The sequence below is a fragment of the Gavialis gangeticus genome, unplaced genomic scaffold (genome assembly GCF_001723915.1).
Source record: "Gavialis gangeticus isolate Ggan-Ray unplaced genomic scaffold, GavGan_comp1, whole genome shotgun sequence".
NCBI classification, from domain to species: domain Eukaryota; kingdom Metazoa; phylum Chordata; order Crocodylia; family Gavialidae; genus Gavialis; species Gavialis gangeticus.
In genome coordinates, this window is record NW_017729031.1 from 100581584 (window position 1) to 100597773 (window position 16190).

The following is a 16190-nucleotide window of genomic DNA, read 5'->3' on the forward strand; positions in this document are numbered from 1 at the left end:
TATAAAAATAATAATGATATAATAAAAGAAAAAGAGAGAGGAAGGAAGAAAAGGTAGAAAAGAGAAAGCATCCCCAAAAGGGGGCAAATAGTAAAAGAGGGGCTTTTACCATATGGAGGAGCTTCACATTTAACGGGGTGGGGGGCAGACAAAAGGGTTTCTTGCTACAAGTGTGGTTCCTCTGAAATAAATGCAGCTTTGCCAGTTTTCAACATCTGATGTTTGGATCGTGGTGTTTGAGAGAACACCTGAAATATTGTGAAATAAACTATCCTGGCGGGGTGCAATTAAATATGGCTCTGCACCTTGCTTCATATTGTTGTGAAAAAAAAATGCTACTATTGACATAACTGAGAGGTTTTCCAAAGATTGGCATGTACTACTGAATGCTTGCACTGCTTGTGTGGCTGTAGGTCACCAGGCATGCATTTAATATGGTAGCACTTGACCCCTACTTTGTGCTGGTATAGATGAAGGGCAGGGATTTCTTCAGGCGATATCTTTTTATTGAACCAAATATATATCTGCAATAAAGTTAGACAAGCTTTAATTTCTGGACCATCACAGCTACAGCATCGCTCATCATTGCACTACCAAGAAGGACAGGGTATCTATGGCTTAGAAGTCCATGTGTTTCTGGCCCAGTCAAAAACAAGAATTGAAAATCTAGGGCAAAAACAGTATCTGATGAGGTGGCTCCAGCCTTTCAGAAAATCAAGGAGGTTTAGATAAGTATTTCAGCTGATTCTCATCTTCTTACTGCATTGTTAATTCTTTAGGTTATGAAGTCAGCTGTATTCTGCAATGTATATTGTTTGTAAACTACTTTCTGCATTTCACATAGTGAAACTAAACTAGTCACTTTCACTTTTGGCTCTAATTAGTTTCCCTGTCCCTGGTGAAGTAGAATAGCATTGCTGACATTGAAATTCATGAGGCATCAGGAGAGTTTCAAATCAGATAAAATCTTTTAATTGAAAGAAGTGATAAATAGATGAAAAACACGCTTTTTAACCAACTCTTAAGACCTGCCTGCACTAATAAAATGACTAGCGGAGAGAATCTGTTGCAACATGGCTGTATGCTGGCATTGTTAAAACTTGGTTTCATCATACTCAAACATGGTTACACTTTCATAATGTTTGTAAAGGACTCTGAGGTTTTTAGGTAAAAGATGCTAAATGATTACAGTGATTTATTGTTATCGTATAAAACCTGAACTCTGCAAGTTTTGTCTTTTTACAGATGTTTTAAATGTAAGTTTGTTAGCTGTGCACAATTTTATATTCTTGTAAATAGTGTGCATCTTAACATTACATTACTAGAGTGATTGCACATCATGCAATATGTCAGATCCTTCCATGTTCCATGCATACAGGAATAAGAATAGGCATGTCTGAAAATGGAACTGTCACATAGAGAGACCAAAGAAAAAAAATCTATGTTATTGCTTGATTTAAAGGTCATCTTGTGTCCTGGTAACATCATAATCACAAGGTCCATTCCTACAAAATGCTCCTAGGCCCCTGATTGCTGCTGAGTGTCTGGAGCTCAGTGGGAGTTAAAATAAGCTTGCTACTTCTTCAGAGATTCTCATGCCCTCACAGAATTAGGCCTATGATTTTGGAGTTTCTTAAGACAAGTGATTGCTAGGTTGAAGAGACTCTCTGGGCTTTCAACCAGAGGCTACAATGTACTATTTAATTCTTGCTCTGCTCTAGAAAGCATGGCAGGCTTAGAGAGAGAGACTTTGGAAAGAGTATCCAAGTGGTAATACACTACTGGGCCCAGCCTTGTCTTGATGTACTTTTAGCATTTTATGGTTTCCATTTCTGCTTTTTCAGGGTTGATAATGGGTCCTTCTGAATAAATCACTGGACCACAGCTCAGGAGGCCTGGGTTCTGTTCCCAACCTCTGTTCCCACTGAGTGACCTTGGGCAACGCACTTAATGGCTCTGCACCTCAGTTGCCTTATATGTAAAATGAGAAAGTGCTATCTATGCATCTCTTTTGTAATATTCTGCAAGCTCTACAAATGAAAGTTGTTTTATAAAAGCTATGTATTTTATTATTATTCTACCTCTATTTTAATCTGCAATCAACTACATGAATATTTCAACCTCTGCTTTCAATATATATACAAGTTTCCCTCGACTTATGCTGTACACATGTTCCCAGAGAATGGCGCGTAATGCGAATTTGCATAAAGCGAACCCACTTTACAGTGCAACAAATAGGGATGGGTTCCCATAGCAGGGAGGGAGGGAGGGAGGCTGGGACTAGGGAAGGAGTGGGGGGAGGGGTGCTGCTCCTGGGACTGCGCAAGATAACAAAACAGAGGGAACAGAGCGGCACTCTCCCAAGCCCTGGCTGTAGTGGCCCTGGGAGTGGCCAGCGCCAGATGCCTACAGCTGCTGGACTGCGCCGTGCTCCGCCTGTCCCCACTAACCTCCGGTCCTGGGCTGCACCATGCCCTGGTGCAGGCAGCTGGTGTCGGCTGCTCCCGGGGCCACTGCAGCCAGGGCTGGGGTGAGTGGGGCCATGGCCCTTTCCCTTCCCTCTACAGGCTTACCTGGTTCGGTGGGGGGACAGCTATGCTGATCTCATAAGAGTGAATTTACCTCGGATATAACAAATTATGGATCTAAATATGCTCATCACATAAGAGCAAATTTGCACATAAAGAACCTGCATAAATCAAGGGATAAATAAAGAACCTGCATAAATCAAGCTGTTAACATGAGCCAGAATGACTTGCAGAATGAAGTGTTCAGAAAATAATTAAATAATTGTTTGATTTCTTCCAGAACACAAGCCGACTTTCCCAAACATTCTGAAGAAAGGATACCTAGATATTAGAAAGGATCATGACAGCTACTGGCAACCCTGTTATGCAGAGCTCTCTCCATATAAACTCTACCTGTATTGTCTTGACAGCAGTGGCAACCAGAATCTTCCTACAGTCTATCCACTTACACATTTCCAAAGTATCACTGTTACAGGCAACCTTGAAACAAAGATGGTTGACACCATTCTATCAGACAACTCCCAGTTGCAGTTGAAGGCACAGTCATCATGGGAGGCTTTGGACTGGGGGCAGAAACTTTGGGAAGTGGTACATTCCACTGTGCCAGCTTTCATGAGGCAGCAGGAAGAACTGGAAAACACCCAGAAACTGGACAACAATGATGAACTTGCCCAAATTAATGTTTTGCAAGAGAAGCCCACTGAATTTTTCCAGCCCACCAATTTCACTGAAAATAGTAAGGAGTACCAAAACATTATCAAATCAGGGACTCTTTATAGGTTGACTGTACAGAATAACTGGAAAGCATTTACTTTTGTTCTGAGCAGATCTTATCTCATGGCATTCCAGCCCGGTATACTAGATGAAGACCCTCTCCTGAGCTATAATATCGATGTGTGCCTGTCTGTCCAGACCGATACTCTGGATGACTGTGACTCTTGCTTTCAGGTCATTTTCCCTCAAGATGTCCTCCGTTTGCGAGCAGAAACACGCCAAAGAGCACAGGAGTGGATGGAGGCACTGAAATCTGCTGCCAATGCAGCCAGAAATTTAGGTCAAAACCTGCAAGTTACCCTTAGAAACAAATCGAGAGATTATCCCTTTGGAAAGGACCTTAGGAAGAGCAAGCGCCAGTCTGTGACCACCAGTTTTCTGAGCATCCTGACCACTTTGTCTTTGGAAAGAGGACTAACAGCCCAGAGTTTCAAGTGTGCAGGTAAGCAACCACACTGAAGTGGCATTGCAGTCCCATTCTCTATGCGAGGCAAAGATATAAACATAACTCATGAACATGTAAGACTGCGTAAACTTTTACACAATAAATGGGCACTTGTTTTCCAGTGCCTTAGCTGTAACATTAGTGGCTGCTAATGTATCAAATCGAGAAAACCAAATAGGTTTTGGCTTGGTTAGCAGTTGGTCATGGAAATAGAAATAGAAGGGGTTATAAGGAGTGGTGCTGGATACAGCCCTTCAGTTTCTGAGTCCAAATGCTTTTCAGTAAGAGAAGACCTTTAAGAGCATCTCCCATCACACAGCTTGTATCAAAATCCCTTTTTAAAAATAAACAAAACATGTAGATCAGGGGCAGGCAATTATTTTGGGTGGAGGGCCACTTACTGAGTTCAGACAAGCTGTCGAGGGCTGGGCGGGTAGTCCTGGCCCTTAACAGGCTCCCCACCCCCTAGTCGCTATCTTGCAATTGGAAGTCCCACCCCCTGACCTCTGACCTTTGTCACCAGAAGGCCCTCCCCTTGCCCCTGGAAATACTCCTTTCAGCAAGGGGTTTTGCCATCTCAGAACCAGGAAAATATCAAAAACCAGAATATCATATTCTAAAAATCGAACATCTACATTAATTTGATTTCAAAAAATATTTTTGTCCTAATTTACATGTGTTTGTGTACTGTACATAGAGGTGGTAGCACACTAGCTTAAAATGAAGTCTCACTCTTGTATATTGTGAGGTGGGGGGGATGAAGGGGTGGGTATAGGTTTGTGGGGGGCTGTTGGTGTGTGGATATGTGGGGTGTGGGTGGGTATGGAGTTTGTGGGGATGAAGGGTGACTGGGGTGTGGGTCTGGGGCCCTGCATGTATGGCAGTGCATGTGTGTGGTGGGGTGTGCATGTGGGACTCACCCTATGAACACACACACATACACTCTCCCTCCCTCCCTCACTGTGGGTGTACATGTGCACACACAGAGTCTCCTGCACTCTTCCTCCCTCATTGGGTGGGCGTGCGTGCGCTCTTTCTCCCTCATGGGGCGGGCGAGCATGCACAAATGCACACAGGCACACGCTCCTGCTCCTAGCCCTGGGGTACCAGCACGGGCCCAATGTTCTCATGGTCCAGCAATGCAATGTGCAGGGAAGCAGTGAAAGCGGCAGCAGGCAGAGGCTTCTGGTTGGGGTGGGGCCAGGCTGGCCTTGCTACTGTGTCCTGCTGGCTCCCCCTGGGTCCTACTGCCCCTGTCTCCTGTCATCTTTGACAGGCAGCCAGGAGCAGATAAATATACATTTTTCTAAATTTTTTAGGTGCCCCATGGGCTGGATAAAATGGCCTGGTGGGCCAGATTTTGTCCACCCGTAGTGTAGATCTTAAGCTCTTTGGGGCAGAGACTGTATGTGTGTGGCACAGTGAGGCCTGGTTTCTGATTGGGCCTCCAGGTGCTGTTGTAAGAGAAATAATATTTGTGGAGTTAAAGTAAGTATTCAGTGCCCCATTACAAAAAGCAAAGATATTATTTTAATGTCACAGCTCTTTGATGGGATCCCATCAAAGTCTCTGAATCTAAGCAGCTTGGGTTGGGCAATGTACCAGGCAGGAGATCTCAAGAGGAACGTGGGTTTTCCAGGAAGCAATGCTGGCAATGAAGTAGGCAGTGCTTTTTTTGTCTGAATCAGTGCAGAATCACTTCCCTGGCATGTGAGAATGGCGATGTCATCTCTTTGGTATAAATCTCTATTCTTTCACTCATTGTGGGGATTTAAAAATCTTACAGCATATTTAGGACTAGAGAGTCAGTCTAATGTGCTGATCTAGTTCCAAGTGTCGTGATTTCATTCCGCTGAATACAGAAATATTCTTCCCTTCCAGTTCCGTTTTGTGCTAATATGTAACTCTGTGCTGTGAGGTGGTGGCTGCTCCTCATTGATGGTTCAGATGATTCACAGTGGGAGAGCATGTCTAATGGTTAGAGCACAAGAATGGAAGGCTGACATTTGTGCCTGAATGTCCTGTGTCTGCCAGAGATGTACTGTGCTCCTTGAAGTAATTCACAGACACTTGCTAATAAGCCTAAGCTTTCAAAGTAACTAGTGATTTTTGAGGCCTTCCATTTTTAGGTGCCCAGCTTGAGATGCTAGAGAGGGAGTTTGATTAGAGTGGGAGTGCTCAGTGTTCTGTTAAAATCAGCTAACTTGTGTTAAACTGAGCACTCAAAATCACTAGTCACTTTTAAAAGTGGAGGCTTATTAGTCTGTCTGATCATTTTTTCTCATCTGTAAAATAGGGAAATAAACCGACCAAACACAGAAGGATCATGGGGATCATCTGCTGATGTTTGCAAAGCAATTTTGAAATTCTAGCATCATGGGCACTGCAAGAGTATGATGATGAGCAGGATAGTGTGCTTACGTACAATCGAATGACTCGGATGTAGTTTACATTACTGGTAGTGGAGCTTGGTTAACCTCAAGCCATGCAGGATTGTATCTTATCCACTGCTGTCAAACTTGCAAACCATGACATATTTGCTGTGTTGTTTTTTTACAGTGTATTTTTTCCTGAGTCCTCATCCACAAATGTATTCCCTGCCTGGAGTTTTGATTTCCTTATCGAGACCAAATTGTTCTATTTTTTTTTTTAATTAAAATTTTAATTAATTTAAAAATGACTATTATGCAGGGACAAGGTACAATTGTTGGGGAAAAGAATAGAAATAGAAAGTAGCTGTCTGAAACTGTGTTGCCCTGCTTGGTTTCAGTGCAAATTTCCAAATCACTGAATTTGGATCCTCTTCTAGCTTAAAAGAGTAAACTCTGCATCTATGAAATGGATCTGGTACTAGTTTGGTTTCTCAGTAGGATTTTCTTTTTTGGTTCAAAACACTGTCAGTTTGGCTATTCCCAGCTGCTTTCAAAACCCCAGTCTTATTTTAGTAGGGCACCCATACTTTTCCCATCTTGCATGGGCAAGAAGGATTAGCTAGTGTAGTGGTTCTCAGACTCTTTTTTTTTTTTTTTTTTCAGATTTAAGGTACTCCTTGGAAAATGCAGGCTCCTACCTTTCTCTCATATTTTAACTGCAGAGAAATAACAGAGTAATTCTTCTGTTGCAGAGAACGCAGAAAGACCCCAACAAGTCAGAATGTTTTTAACACGGTGGATTCCTATTTGAAATCTCTGGATTGATCTTGTAAATTGTGTAGGTTTCTGCATGTCTGACAGTGATAATACTTTGGAGCACCCTTAAAAGGATCTCTCGGCACCCTACGGTGTCACAGGACCCTCGTTGAGAATCACTGATCTAGCGGTTAGGTCACTGACACTTGGCTTACAGGACTGGGTGCAGTTCCCAGTTCAGCTACGGGTTCCCTCTGTAACCTTGAGCAAGTCACTTGCAGCTACATTTTCAAAATCTCCTTGGTGCCAAATTCACACTGAAATTAGGGTACCTTGGCATTTTGGAAATATTCCTATGTGCCTACAGATATTTCTGTCACCTGGATGGTCAAAAAAGAATACCACACAGGTTGTGAGCTGCTCAGATACTATGAGGATAGAACCCATAAAGATGCCTGTAGTAGAGCTCTTGGATTTGCCCATTTTCATTATTCTCTTCTTCATTTTTTTCTTAAAATTCAGCAAAGAAAGATTTTGGTCTCTTAGGGACTGTCTACCTTACCTCTGGACTGTGCTAGGAAGGGCCTTGGGAAAGCACTGTCACCTGTCACATGCATGCTAAACCCAGAAGTGGATGCCTTGTAGCTGTATAGAGTTGCACTGGGTACACGCTAATAAAGCTGTCTGTGTTGTGATTGTTGGGTCAGCACTGCTGTGACAGCCATATAGCATCCATGCCTGGGTTTAGTGTACTTTCTCGTGCTTTGCTATGGCCCTTTTTAGCATAGTCGGAGGGTGCAGTAGATGCCCTTGTTTCCGTCATTTGATTGTTGACCTGCTCACAGTAGTTAATGGGACTGCTACCAGCATCCTCAGCTGGAGCAGGAAAAGGAGCAGGCCCTGGAGGAGTAGCGAGAAACCTGCTTTTAGTCTGAAAGACACTTTAGGTATTCTGGGGGAATTCTCTGAAACATGCTACATTTCATCCTGAATTGTTCACATATTCTCCATAGCAGTGAGGCATGCTGCGGCTTATTTATTTGCTTTTTCAGATTCAGTGAAAGAATATTTTTGTTTTTAAGGTAGAATTTTCTTTTTTAAAAACAAGATCTATAGTTTCCCTGTTTCTCTGACTTTTACATGTTAGATATTTGCTATGCTCCTGTGGCCTGTTTGGGTTTAATTTTTTTTTCAGTGATGCTGAGCAACCACAGCTCAGGATTGAGCCTCCTCAGCAGGAATGATGGATGCTCAACATGTCTGTGAATTGGGCACTGGGTTTAATTTTAACTATATTTTCAACATCATAACACTCAACCCTTACTCTAAAAGCAGCTGATATGTACATAGGACTATCTTCTCAGTGTGCTGTGCGCCTTTTGCAATGGGGTTCCAAGTGTCAATTGGCACCTATAGCTGCTACCACAATACAGATCATAAAAAATAATAACAACTGGGGAAATGCTGTCCTGTTGGGTTGAGAAAAAGTTCATGCTGAGGAGGCTTTGGAAAATAAAGAGTGAGGCTTGAAGATCTCCATGCATCGTGATCACTATAGGCGGCTTCTGCTGTTTTACTTCATAGGCTGCTGTTTAACCTAACAGGACTGCTGTTGGTAATTACATCTTGCAGGCATTAAGAGCTTTTTTTTTTTCCGGCTGCTGGGAGGGGTAAGCTTGGAAAGGAAAAAAAAAAGTTTTGCTGTGAATTCTTCAGCCATTTAGTGCAAATTCCTGTAATTACCGTCATTGTGTCCTGTCTGAATGGCACATAATACAGCAGAAGCCTTTCCTAATTGAGACCTTACAGGAGGTACAAATCCCTTCTTTGTTCAGCCTGACAAATTAGTGCCAGAAAGTGGCAGGGTCCGAGTGGGAATCAAAGGCAAGCAACACAAAGATGGAACTTAAGGCTACAGTAATAACCCTCTCTAGTCCTGCAGGGAAAAAAAGTAATGACCAATGAAAAATGAAGTTTTTTTGTTATAAATTCCCTTGACATGACAGCACCTCAGGGCTGCTTTATTTATTTAGCAAAAGTGATTAAATAGTAATACAACAGGGCAGCCCATTGTCTCTCAAACTACCCCCCACCCTACAGACCCCTGCTGCCTTGGCTAATTGATTGACAATGAACCTCTGATAAAGAAGTTTGTTGGGAGGACCTGATGGGGACAGGGTTTTTTTTTTCCCCCCCCCTTTCTTTCTTTGTCTCCCCCCCCACACATTTTTGTCTGAATTGCACTCTACTTTTCCCTACCCTTCTCTTCCTCTTTAAAGCTTTTCAGGGAAGGCTCCCAGACAAACAGCTGACACTCACAAGCAGGTAGAGAAGAATGAGTTTTTCTCTGCCTAGCTTTGACAAGTTTATCTTAGGGGCTGACTAGCATTTTCCAACTGTAGATATAAGCCAGGACAGCAATGTCAGACTGTGGCAATGGGGTGGGGAGAAGTGGGCGGGAGACACGGATTGTTGAAGCACTGGGGTCAGAAGGGTAGTTTAAAAAAAAAAAAACAGTGTTCCTCTGGTGGGAACTGATGTCTTAACTTGGTCTGTACATGTAAGATGTTTTCCCCATGCTGGGTTCTTAGTGTTTCTATAGGGCAAGATGTTGTGCTTCTTCCATCTTCTCTCTAACAGTGATAATCTCATATTTAGTCTGCTGATTGAAAGGGTGAAGGGGGAATATTTAATGGTTGTTATTGCATTTTATTAATGTTTTGACCTGGAACATAAGTACTTTCAGGAAAGACGACAGGGTGAGCTCTGCACTCCTGTAGCTCCAAAATGTCCATCCACCCCCTGTCCCTTACATGTCCCCAGAATCAATTCCCACACATCATTGTCCTGATTCTGTAGGTGACTCCTTTGTATAGCACCGTGGCCAGCGGGGAGTGTTTGGATCCCTGCAGTTGCAGGGTTCCCTTCTGGAGATTCACATGGTGGGATTGAGGCCTTGTGTCTGCTAGCCCTACAAATACCTAGGCACAGGTCTAATTGTCATTTGGTAAGACTTTAATGTTTGTAATAGGAAATGTGCACAAGAGCTTTGTTTGTTTCATGTCTAAGTAAGCCATAGCAAGCTTCACATGTGGGAAGTCTTGGGGTCTTTTTCTGTTAACTGGGTATTTTTCTTGATAGCTCAACTACTTCTTTCATGGGGACACAAATAATTGAATCAGACTGGGACATGCAGGATTTGCCAGTCTGGATCAAATTGTGTCCATTAAGTCCAGCATCCTGCTACTAGCTGTACATGGTAGCTAATGTTCCAGAGGAAGGGTTGGGAACCTACAGCCTAGGGGTCGATCCAGCCCACATCACCTTTATATCTGGCCCACAGAGACATGCCTTTATTTAACGGCATTTGGTAGCGAGGGGGACTTGTCCTGCATCGTGCCACAGACACCTGCCTGAGGCTTCAGTGGAAGGGAAGCTCTGCCCAAGCCATGCTGGAGCCAGGTGGCACAGGCTCTGGCAGTGGAGGGCTTGTGCCACACTTGTGCCAGGCTGCAGCTAAGCAATGGGAAGAAGTGGCCGTGGTGACTGGGTTCTGATACGTACCTGTCTCTGAATTGAGCCAGGTTGTTCTGGGGTCCTCTCCGGTCCCTGCTGGAAAATGCTGCTGACTCCTGCTTCAGCATAGAGTGGTGCTGCCCAAGTTCTGCCGGAAATGCACCCAGCTTTTTTTTTTTTCTTGGGGAAAGGAAGGAGTTCCTGTCAGAGATTTGTACAGACCCAATAACAGGTGATCCCAACCTCTTCTTCCTGGGAGAGGACTCTCACTGTTGACATAAACTTCCCCCTTGTTGCCTTGTATCATGCTTTGCCATAGTTGCTACTCTTTCTCCTTGATGGGTCACTCTCAGCTTTTGCCCTCCCAACCCCCAGAATATAGCATGTACTGCTAAAATTGCTAGTCCTAATGGCTAGGAGAGTTCTTTCCTTGTATCTTTCTTCTGTATCTTCAGGGGTTTTCTCAGCTTTCTGTTGCCGAAGACTGTCTAAAGCTATATAGAAGGCAAGGTGATTGCAACCTCATAGACTAACTAAATAAGATAGTAGATAAGTAAATAAAGAAGAGTACAAGCTTTCGTGACCTCGAGTTCACTTCATCATAGGATAGCATAGAGCAGTCACTCCACTTCATGCACTGCTTTGTGGTATCCTTTCACAGCATCTGATGCAGCAAACTCAAGTTCATGAAAGCTTGTGCTGTATATCTATAGTAGTTAGTCTGTCAGGTGCATATCAACCCTGATTTCAGACTAACTTCAGAGAGAAGTTATATTTTCCAAACAAATAATCTCGCAAGCTATAACTTCATTCTGGAAGCTGATCAATCTGTTAGCAAAAAACCGTCTTGATTGTTCCTTTTCAAAAGGAAGTACTAAAGCATGGCACAGTAACCACCCATACTGCACCATGCATCGCATGGTTAGTTTTAGCCACTATTTTGCCATAGCAATGTGGGAGTGCACCACTATGGTGAAGTAGCTGCTGGTCACATGTAGACTCGTGTAATCTCTATGTCACCATAGTGTGTTGTATGGCAATGTAGTGTGCTGCTATGGCGACATAGGGTGATGCGCCCCTTGTATCTTTCACTGTATAATCCATGTGTCAGTCACAGTACACTATCAAATCTGTATTGGATAATGCAAAAAAAATGTGACTATGCAGGTGAAGACTCTAGCACCATTCATGGTACACAACAGGGATGTATTGAAGTCCTGTAGGCAATCTTTACTTTAGCATTTCTGTCATTTGAATTCTTTAATTTGCATAGAATATGTCTGTCTCATCTCTTGAAATACTTGTACATGGCTATTATAAGATGCAATGTATATGTGAACTATTACACATGCACATATAGACATGGTAGGTACCTGCTGGTGACACACAAGTGTACAGACATAATGAATACTGAATCTGCACTGATGATTTTATGATCTTTCCCCTCCTTGGATGGCCTCTTGACTCTTTGTTTAATGTGACACAATACAGATGCTGTTGTGATTATTCAGTGTATCCTGAAATAACCACTCTTAATAAAGGTTGGAGGGCTGGTGACCTGAGGTCCCATCCAACTCTTGTTATGGTCAATGAAGAGACTCTTGACTAGTTTTAGTGAAAGTTAGGTACCAAGGGAAGGATCTATCTTCAAAAAGAAAACAAAGCTAGAAATCGCTGATATTAGTGATTAATGAGCCTTACCTGAGTTCTGAGGAAGCTGGTTGAGACTATAATTAAGGTGGGACTTGTACAACACTTGGATAATTATAACCTAATGAGGTCGAACAACATGCCTTAAGTATGGAAAATTGTTTGTGTCTAATCTGCTTTCTTTGAAAAAGTTGGTGAAAAGTTAATAGAAGAGTAAGCAGGTGGATGTAATTTACGTGGATTTTCAAAAAAGCTTTTGATAAGGTCCTTCAAAAGAGATTATTAAGGAAAATAAATAGCCCTGGGGTAAGGGACAAAGTCCTGATATGGATTAAAAACTAGTTAAGGAACAAAAAACAGAGATCCCAGGGGAATGGCTGCTTTGCAGAGTGTAGACAAATTAATCAGGTGCTACTTAAAGGAAGTTGTATCTGTCTCCCACTCTTCCTCCTCCTGGGTCTGAGAAACTATCCTGAAGGACTGCTTCAGGACCACTCCCAGACACAGAAGGTATGGAAGGAGCATCGACAGAAGGGCTAAAAGTTAAATAATTTTCATTTATTCCATTTTCCACATGCATTGAGCTACTGGAGATGTTCTCTATAACAGAGTGACTGGGAAATGTTTCATAGGTAAAAGTCACCATTATTTAGTTTTCAAGAGAGAAGGTGCTGGAGAGAGTCCCCATTAGCCTGCCTCCAAGTTAGTTAGCCTGCCTGTGGTGCTGTGCCCATGTGGCTGCACTGCTTCCAGCACAAAAAGCAGCTCACCTGGAATAGTGCAGTGTAGACATGGCCTGAGCATTGTGAAACACTAGATTATACCTCCAGGGATGATGTGAAAGCTCCTTCATTAGAGGTTTTAAGAGTGGGGGGAAAGGGTTAAATAAACTTCTGGCAGGGATAGTCTAGTTATGCCCACCCCTACCCAATGCAAGGAGTTGGATTAGCTGACCTTTTGAGATCCCTTCCAACTCACCTTTTCTGTGATTCTTTGATGACTGATTTTCTTACACTAGAATGTCCAGTGTTGGTGCTGTCACAGCACAAGCAGTGATTTTAAGACGGCTCTCTGGTTTTTGTTGCTTAAATAGCATTTTTGCCAGTGTTCTGCATCAGAAAGCTTGTCTTAATCTCTCCCAACCACTCAGTTAGTCCAGTAAAAGATGTCACCCAAAACAGTCCTTGCCTCTAACAAACCTTGGCCATTCTCTGAGCATATCAAATGGAAAATCTTTTGGAGGGTTAAACCTTTGGGTATTTTCTCTCCCTTCCATTTATGCTGTTTCTAAATGAGCTAGCTTCTGCTGCTGTTTTGATGATGGGACAATGGCAAAAAGTTGCAGAGGCAATCACTTCCTCCAATACTGAACAAGGAACTTTATTAGAATAAGGAAAGGCTAATTTGCCCTCCTACCCCATGCATTTGTGTGGAACTCCTTCAGCTCCTCCCTGCTACAATTTGAGAGAGAGAGTCCTGATTCTCTCCCCCTTTCTTCCACATATGCACATTTCTGCCATAGTTTTCCCTTAGTTCTAGGAAGGATACTCATTATGTATTCTAGAGTTGTCCTGTTTGTTTGTGCTTTTTCTCACAGAGAGTTAGAACTTGAAAACAAGCCTCTTGATATTGGTGCTGTGTATCTGCTTGCAGATATGCTATTAAGACCAGAATAGTTCATCCATGTACACAACTACTGCTGTTTTCGCAGCCCCTCTTTCACCTCACTTTCTCCTCTGTTTAGAATTAGCCTTGTGCTCTTTGATTTTTTTTTTTTTTTTTTCATTTTAGGTGAAGCTTTTAAGCTTGTGTTTTTCCTCCGTTTCTGCAGACAGTGCATCTCCAGCTACGTGTCTTTCAGCCATAGCTACTTTCCCATACCCTTTAGTCAGGGTTGGTGCTGATCCAAAAGCAGTGTTTCCTTCCCTGCTCTGGCTTCTCCTAAAAGGCTCGTGCTTTTGTGTCAAATGTAAAAATGAGCTTGATAGGAAATTGCTTCTGTAATGGCAGGATTCTTCTGGTGGAAGGTCATAATGTATGCTTTCTGACCTTGCTCTTCAACACAAAGGTGCTCATCCCCTTACAAAAGGTACCTCTAAGGAGGTAAACTATACTTAGTTTTGTTACTGAAATCTTGAAGTGTATAAAATTAGGAAAAGGCAATGGCTCTGTGATAGCAAGTGTTGTGTTCTGTCCCATAGGTGCAGGCTCCAGATTTCAAAGTGGTTAAACCAGGAGCTGCCATCCTTTCCTGGGCTTTCCTTTTAAAAATAAACAAACAAACAAACAAATAGCATAATTGGTGTGTGCTACAGGAATAGATTTGTCATTCTGCACCACTTTGAACTGCATAACTTCAAAGGAACCAAGTGCTTTCATAACTTGATTTGAAAAGGTTGTAGAAAGAGCCACAATGGTGAAGGACAATTGATTAACTCAGTGCAACAGAAAGGAAAGGACAGATTTTCTTCCAGCAAAACCTGAGAGATAGGCAGAACCTGCAATGGCTGTAGCCATGCCTTTAAAGAAAAGAACATGGGTTAATTCTGTGCTGAATGTGCAGAGTGCAATGTACTCTCCAAGGAGCTGAAGCAAATGGGCCAAAGATAACTGGAATGGATGGAGTGCAGTACAAAAACAGATGGTTGATTTAGCAGAAATTGTTTCTCTGGAAAGGGTTCTCTAGAGCGGGTGAGAGATGTGACAGGGTGTTCTTTGTCAGGGCTCTGGGACTTTGGAATTTGTTTCTTTCCCTTATCCCTCTAAAACAGCCAAAATTGATGACCTTCCAGGCAATGATGCCTTCTTGATGTAAATTGTTTTAAGAGACCTGAGAGGTGTGCTTTTCTTTAGCTATGAAGGGTGGCAAGGTATTCTTGTAGGTGCTTGGCTGGCTTAGTTCCTGCTGCATTGATCATTTTGATACTGATGAGATTGAATTGAGTTGTTATGGGTATGTTGGGGTGTGTTTGACATCTTCAGAATCTGTCTTTGTTGCTGCTGTTCTGTTCATGAAAACAGTGCCATTCCTCTGTCTTGTTCACCAGCTTAAGCAAACAAAAATTCAACCAGAATTGCTGAGGGCAATTAGTGTAGTATAATTTATAGTTCTATGTTATTCTGTGCATAACATCATAACTTTGTGGATGTCAATGAGAAAGTTACCATAACCATGGTTTTAACCTCTGTGTATAATAGGACCCTCTTCTGGAGTAATTCATCCCAATTTAGAAGCAAAGCAAGGTGTTCTGAAGAACTAGTTGCACACAATATTTCCATGCAGTTGAATACCTGATGTTATTAACATCTTCACAAGTGAACCAGCCTTGAACACACCATCTTATTGATGTTTAATGTGAGTGAGAACTGTTCCTGGAAGGGCTTACAGGATTGGTTCCTTCATAGAGCGCCCTTTCATTTGGGTGAATTTAACCCTTAGCAGACTGAGACATTGAAAAATCTATAGTTAAATGGAATTAACTTCCCCTAAGACAGTGGTTATTAACCATTGTGAACTTAAGGCACCCCTTCGCAACTTTTGTGAATTGAGTAGCACCCAGTTTCAAAAATTAATTTATATAGTACCATGCTTATGTCCTTGCAGAGGGGCTGGGCAGTAGAAGTCGGGGATTGGCCAGGCAGGGACAAGCCTGAGCTTAATCTGCTTATCTCCTCACACCTGGATGCACCTTGGAAAGGATCTGATGGCACTCCAGGATGCCCTGGCATCCTGGTTGAGTACTAGTGTCCTAAAACTTCTATAACTTCTCCACTGGGAACTTCTTCAGCTTAAACTGTTCCTAGTTCCAGCCAATTGTAGGAGGTTAGGGTTTAAAATTATGGATTCTTGATGGATAGCATGACCATTTTAGATAATTTTGCAAACCTTCCTTAAAAAATAGTTTTCATTTATTTTTGCCTTCGACTCCAACATCTGGATTCATGATGCTGAGGCAAGTTAGTGCCTTGTGAAGTAAGATACAGAATGTAGTGGTCATAAGATATGTGAAACTTTCCCAAAGTTATTTTGTTTCCGTGATTAATAAGCACCTGATTGGATGGGCTGTTCATAGAGGTTTAGTGAGAAAGACTTGTATAACTCGATTTGTATGCTGCTCGACCTGGTACTGGCTACTGGGGATGACCTAA

General features: G+C 42.5%; 1 protein-coding gene across 1 annotated transcript in view; it reads left to right on the forward strand.

Moving 5' to 3' along the window:
- Nucleotides 1–16190, forward strand: part of PLEKHM3 (pleckstrin homology domain containing M3) — a 154460-nt gene that overhangs the window by 26906 nt on the left and 111364 nt on the right. The window contains exon 3 of the mRNA XM_019523451.1: nucleotides 2809–3744. Coding sequence (XP_019378996.1) covers nucleotides 2809–3744 — 936 coding nt within the window. The remainder of the gene's footprint in view (nucleotides 1–2808; nucleotides 3745–16190) is intronic.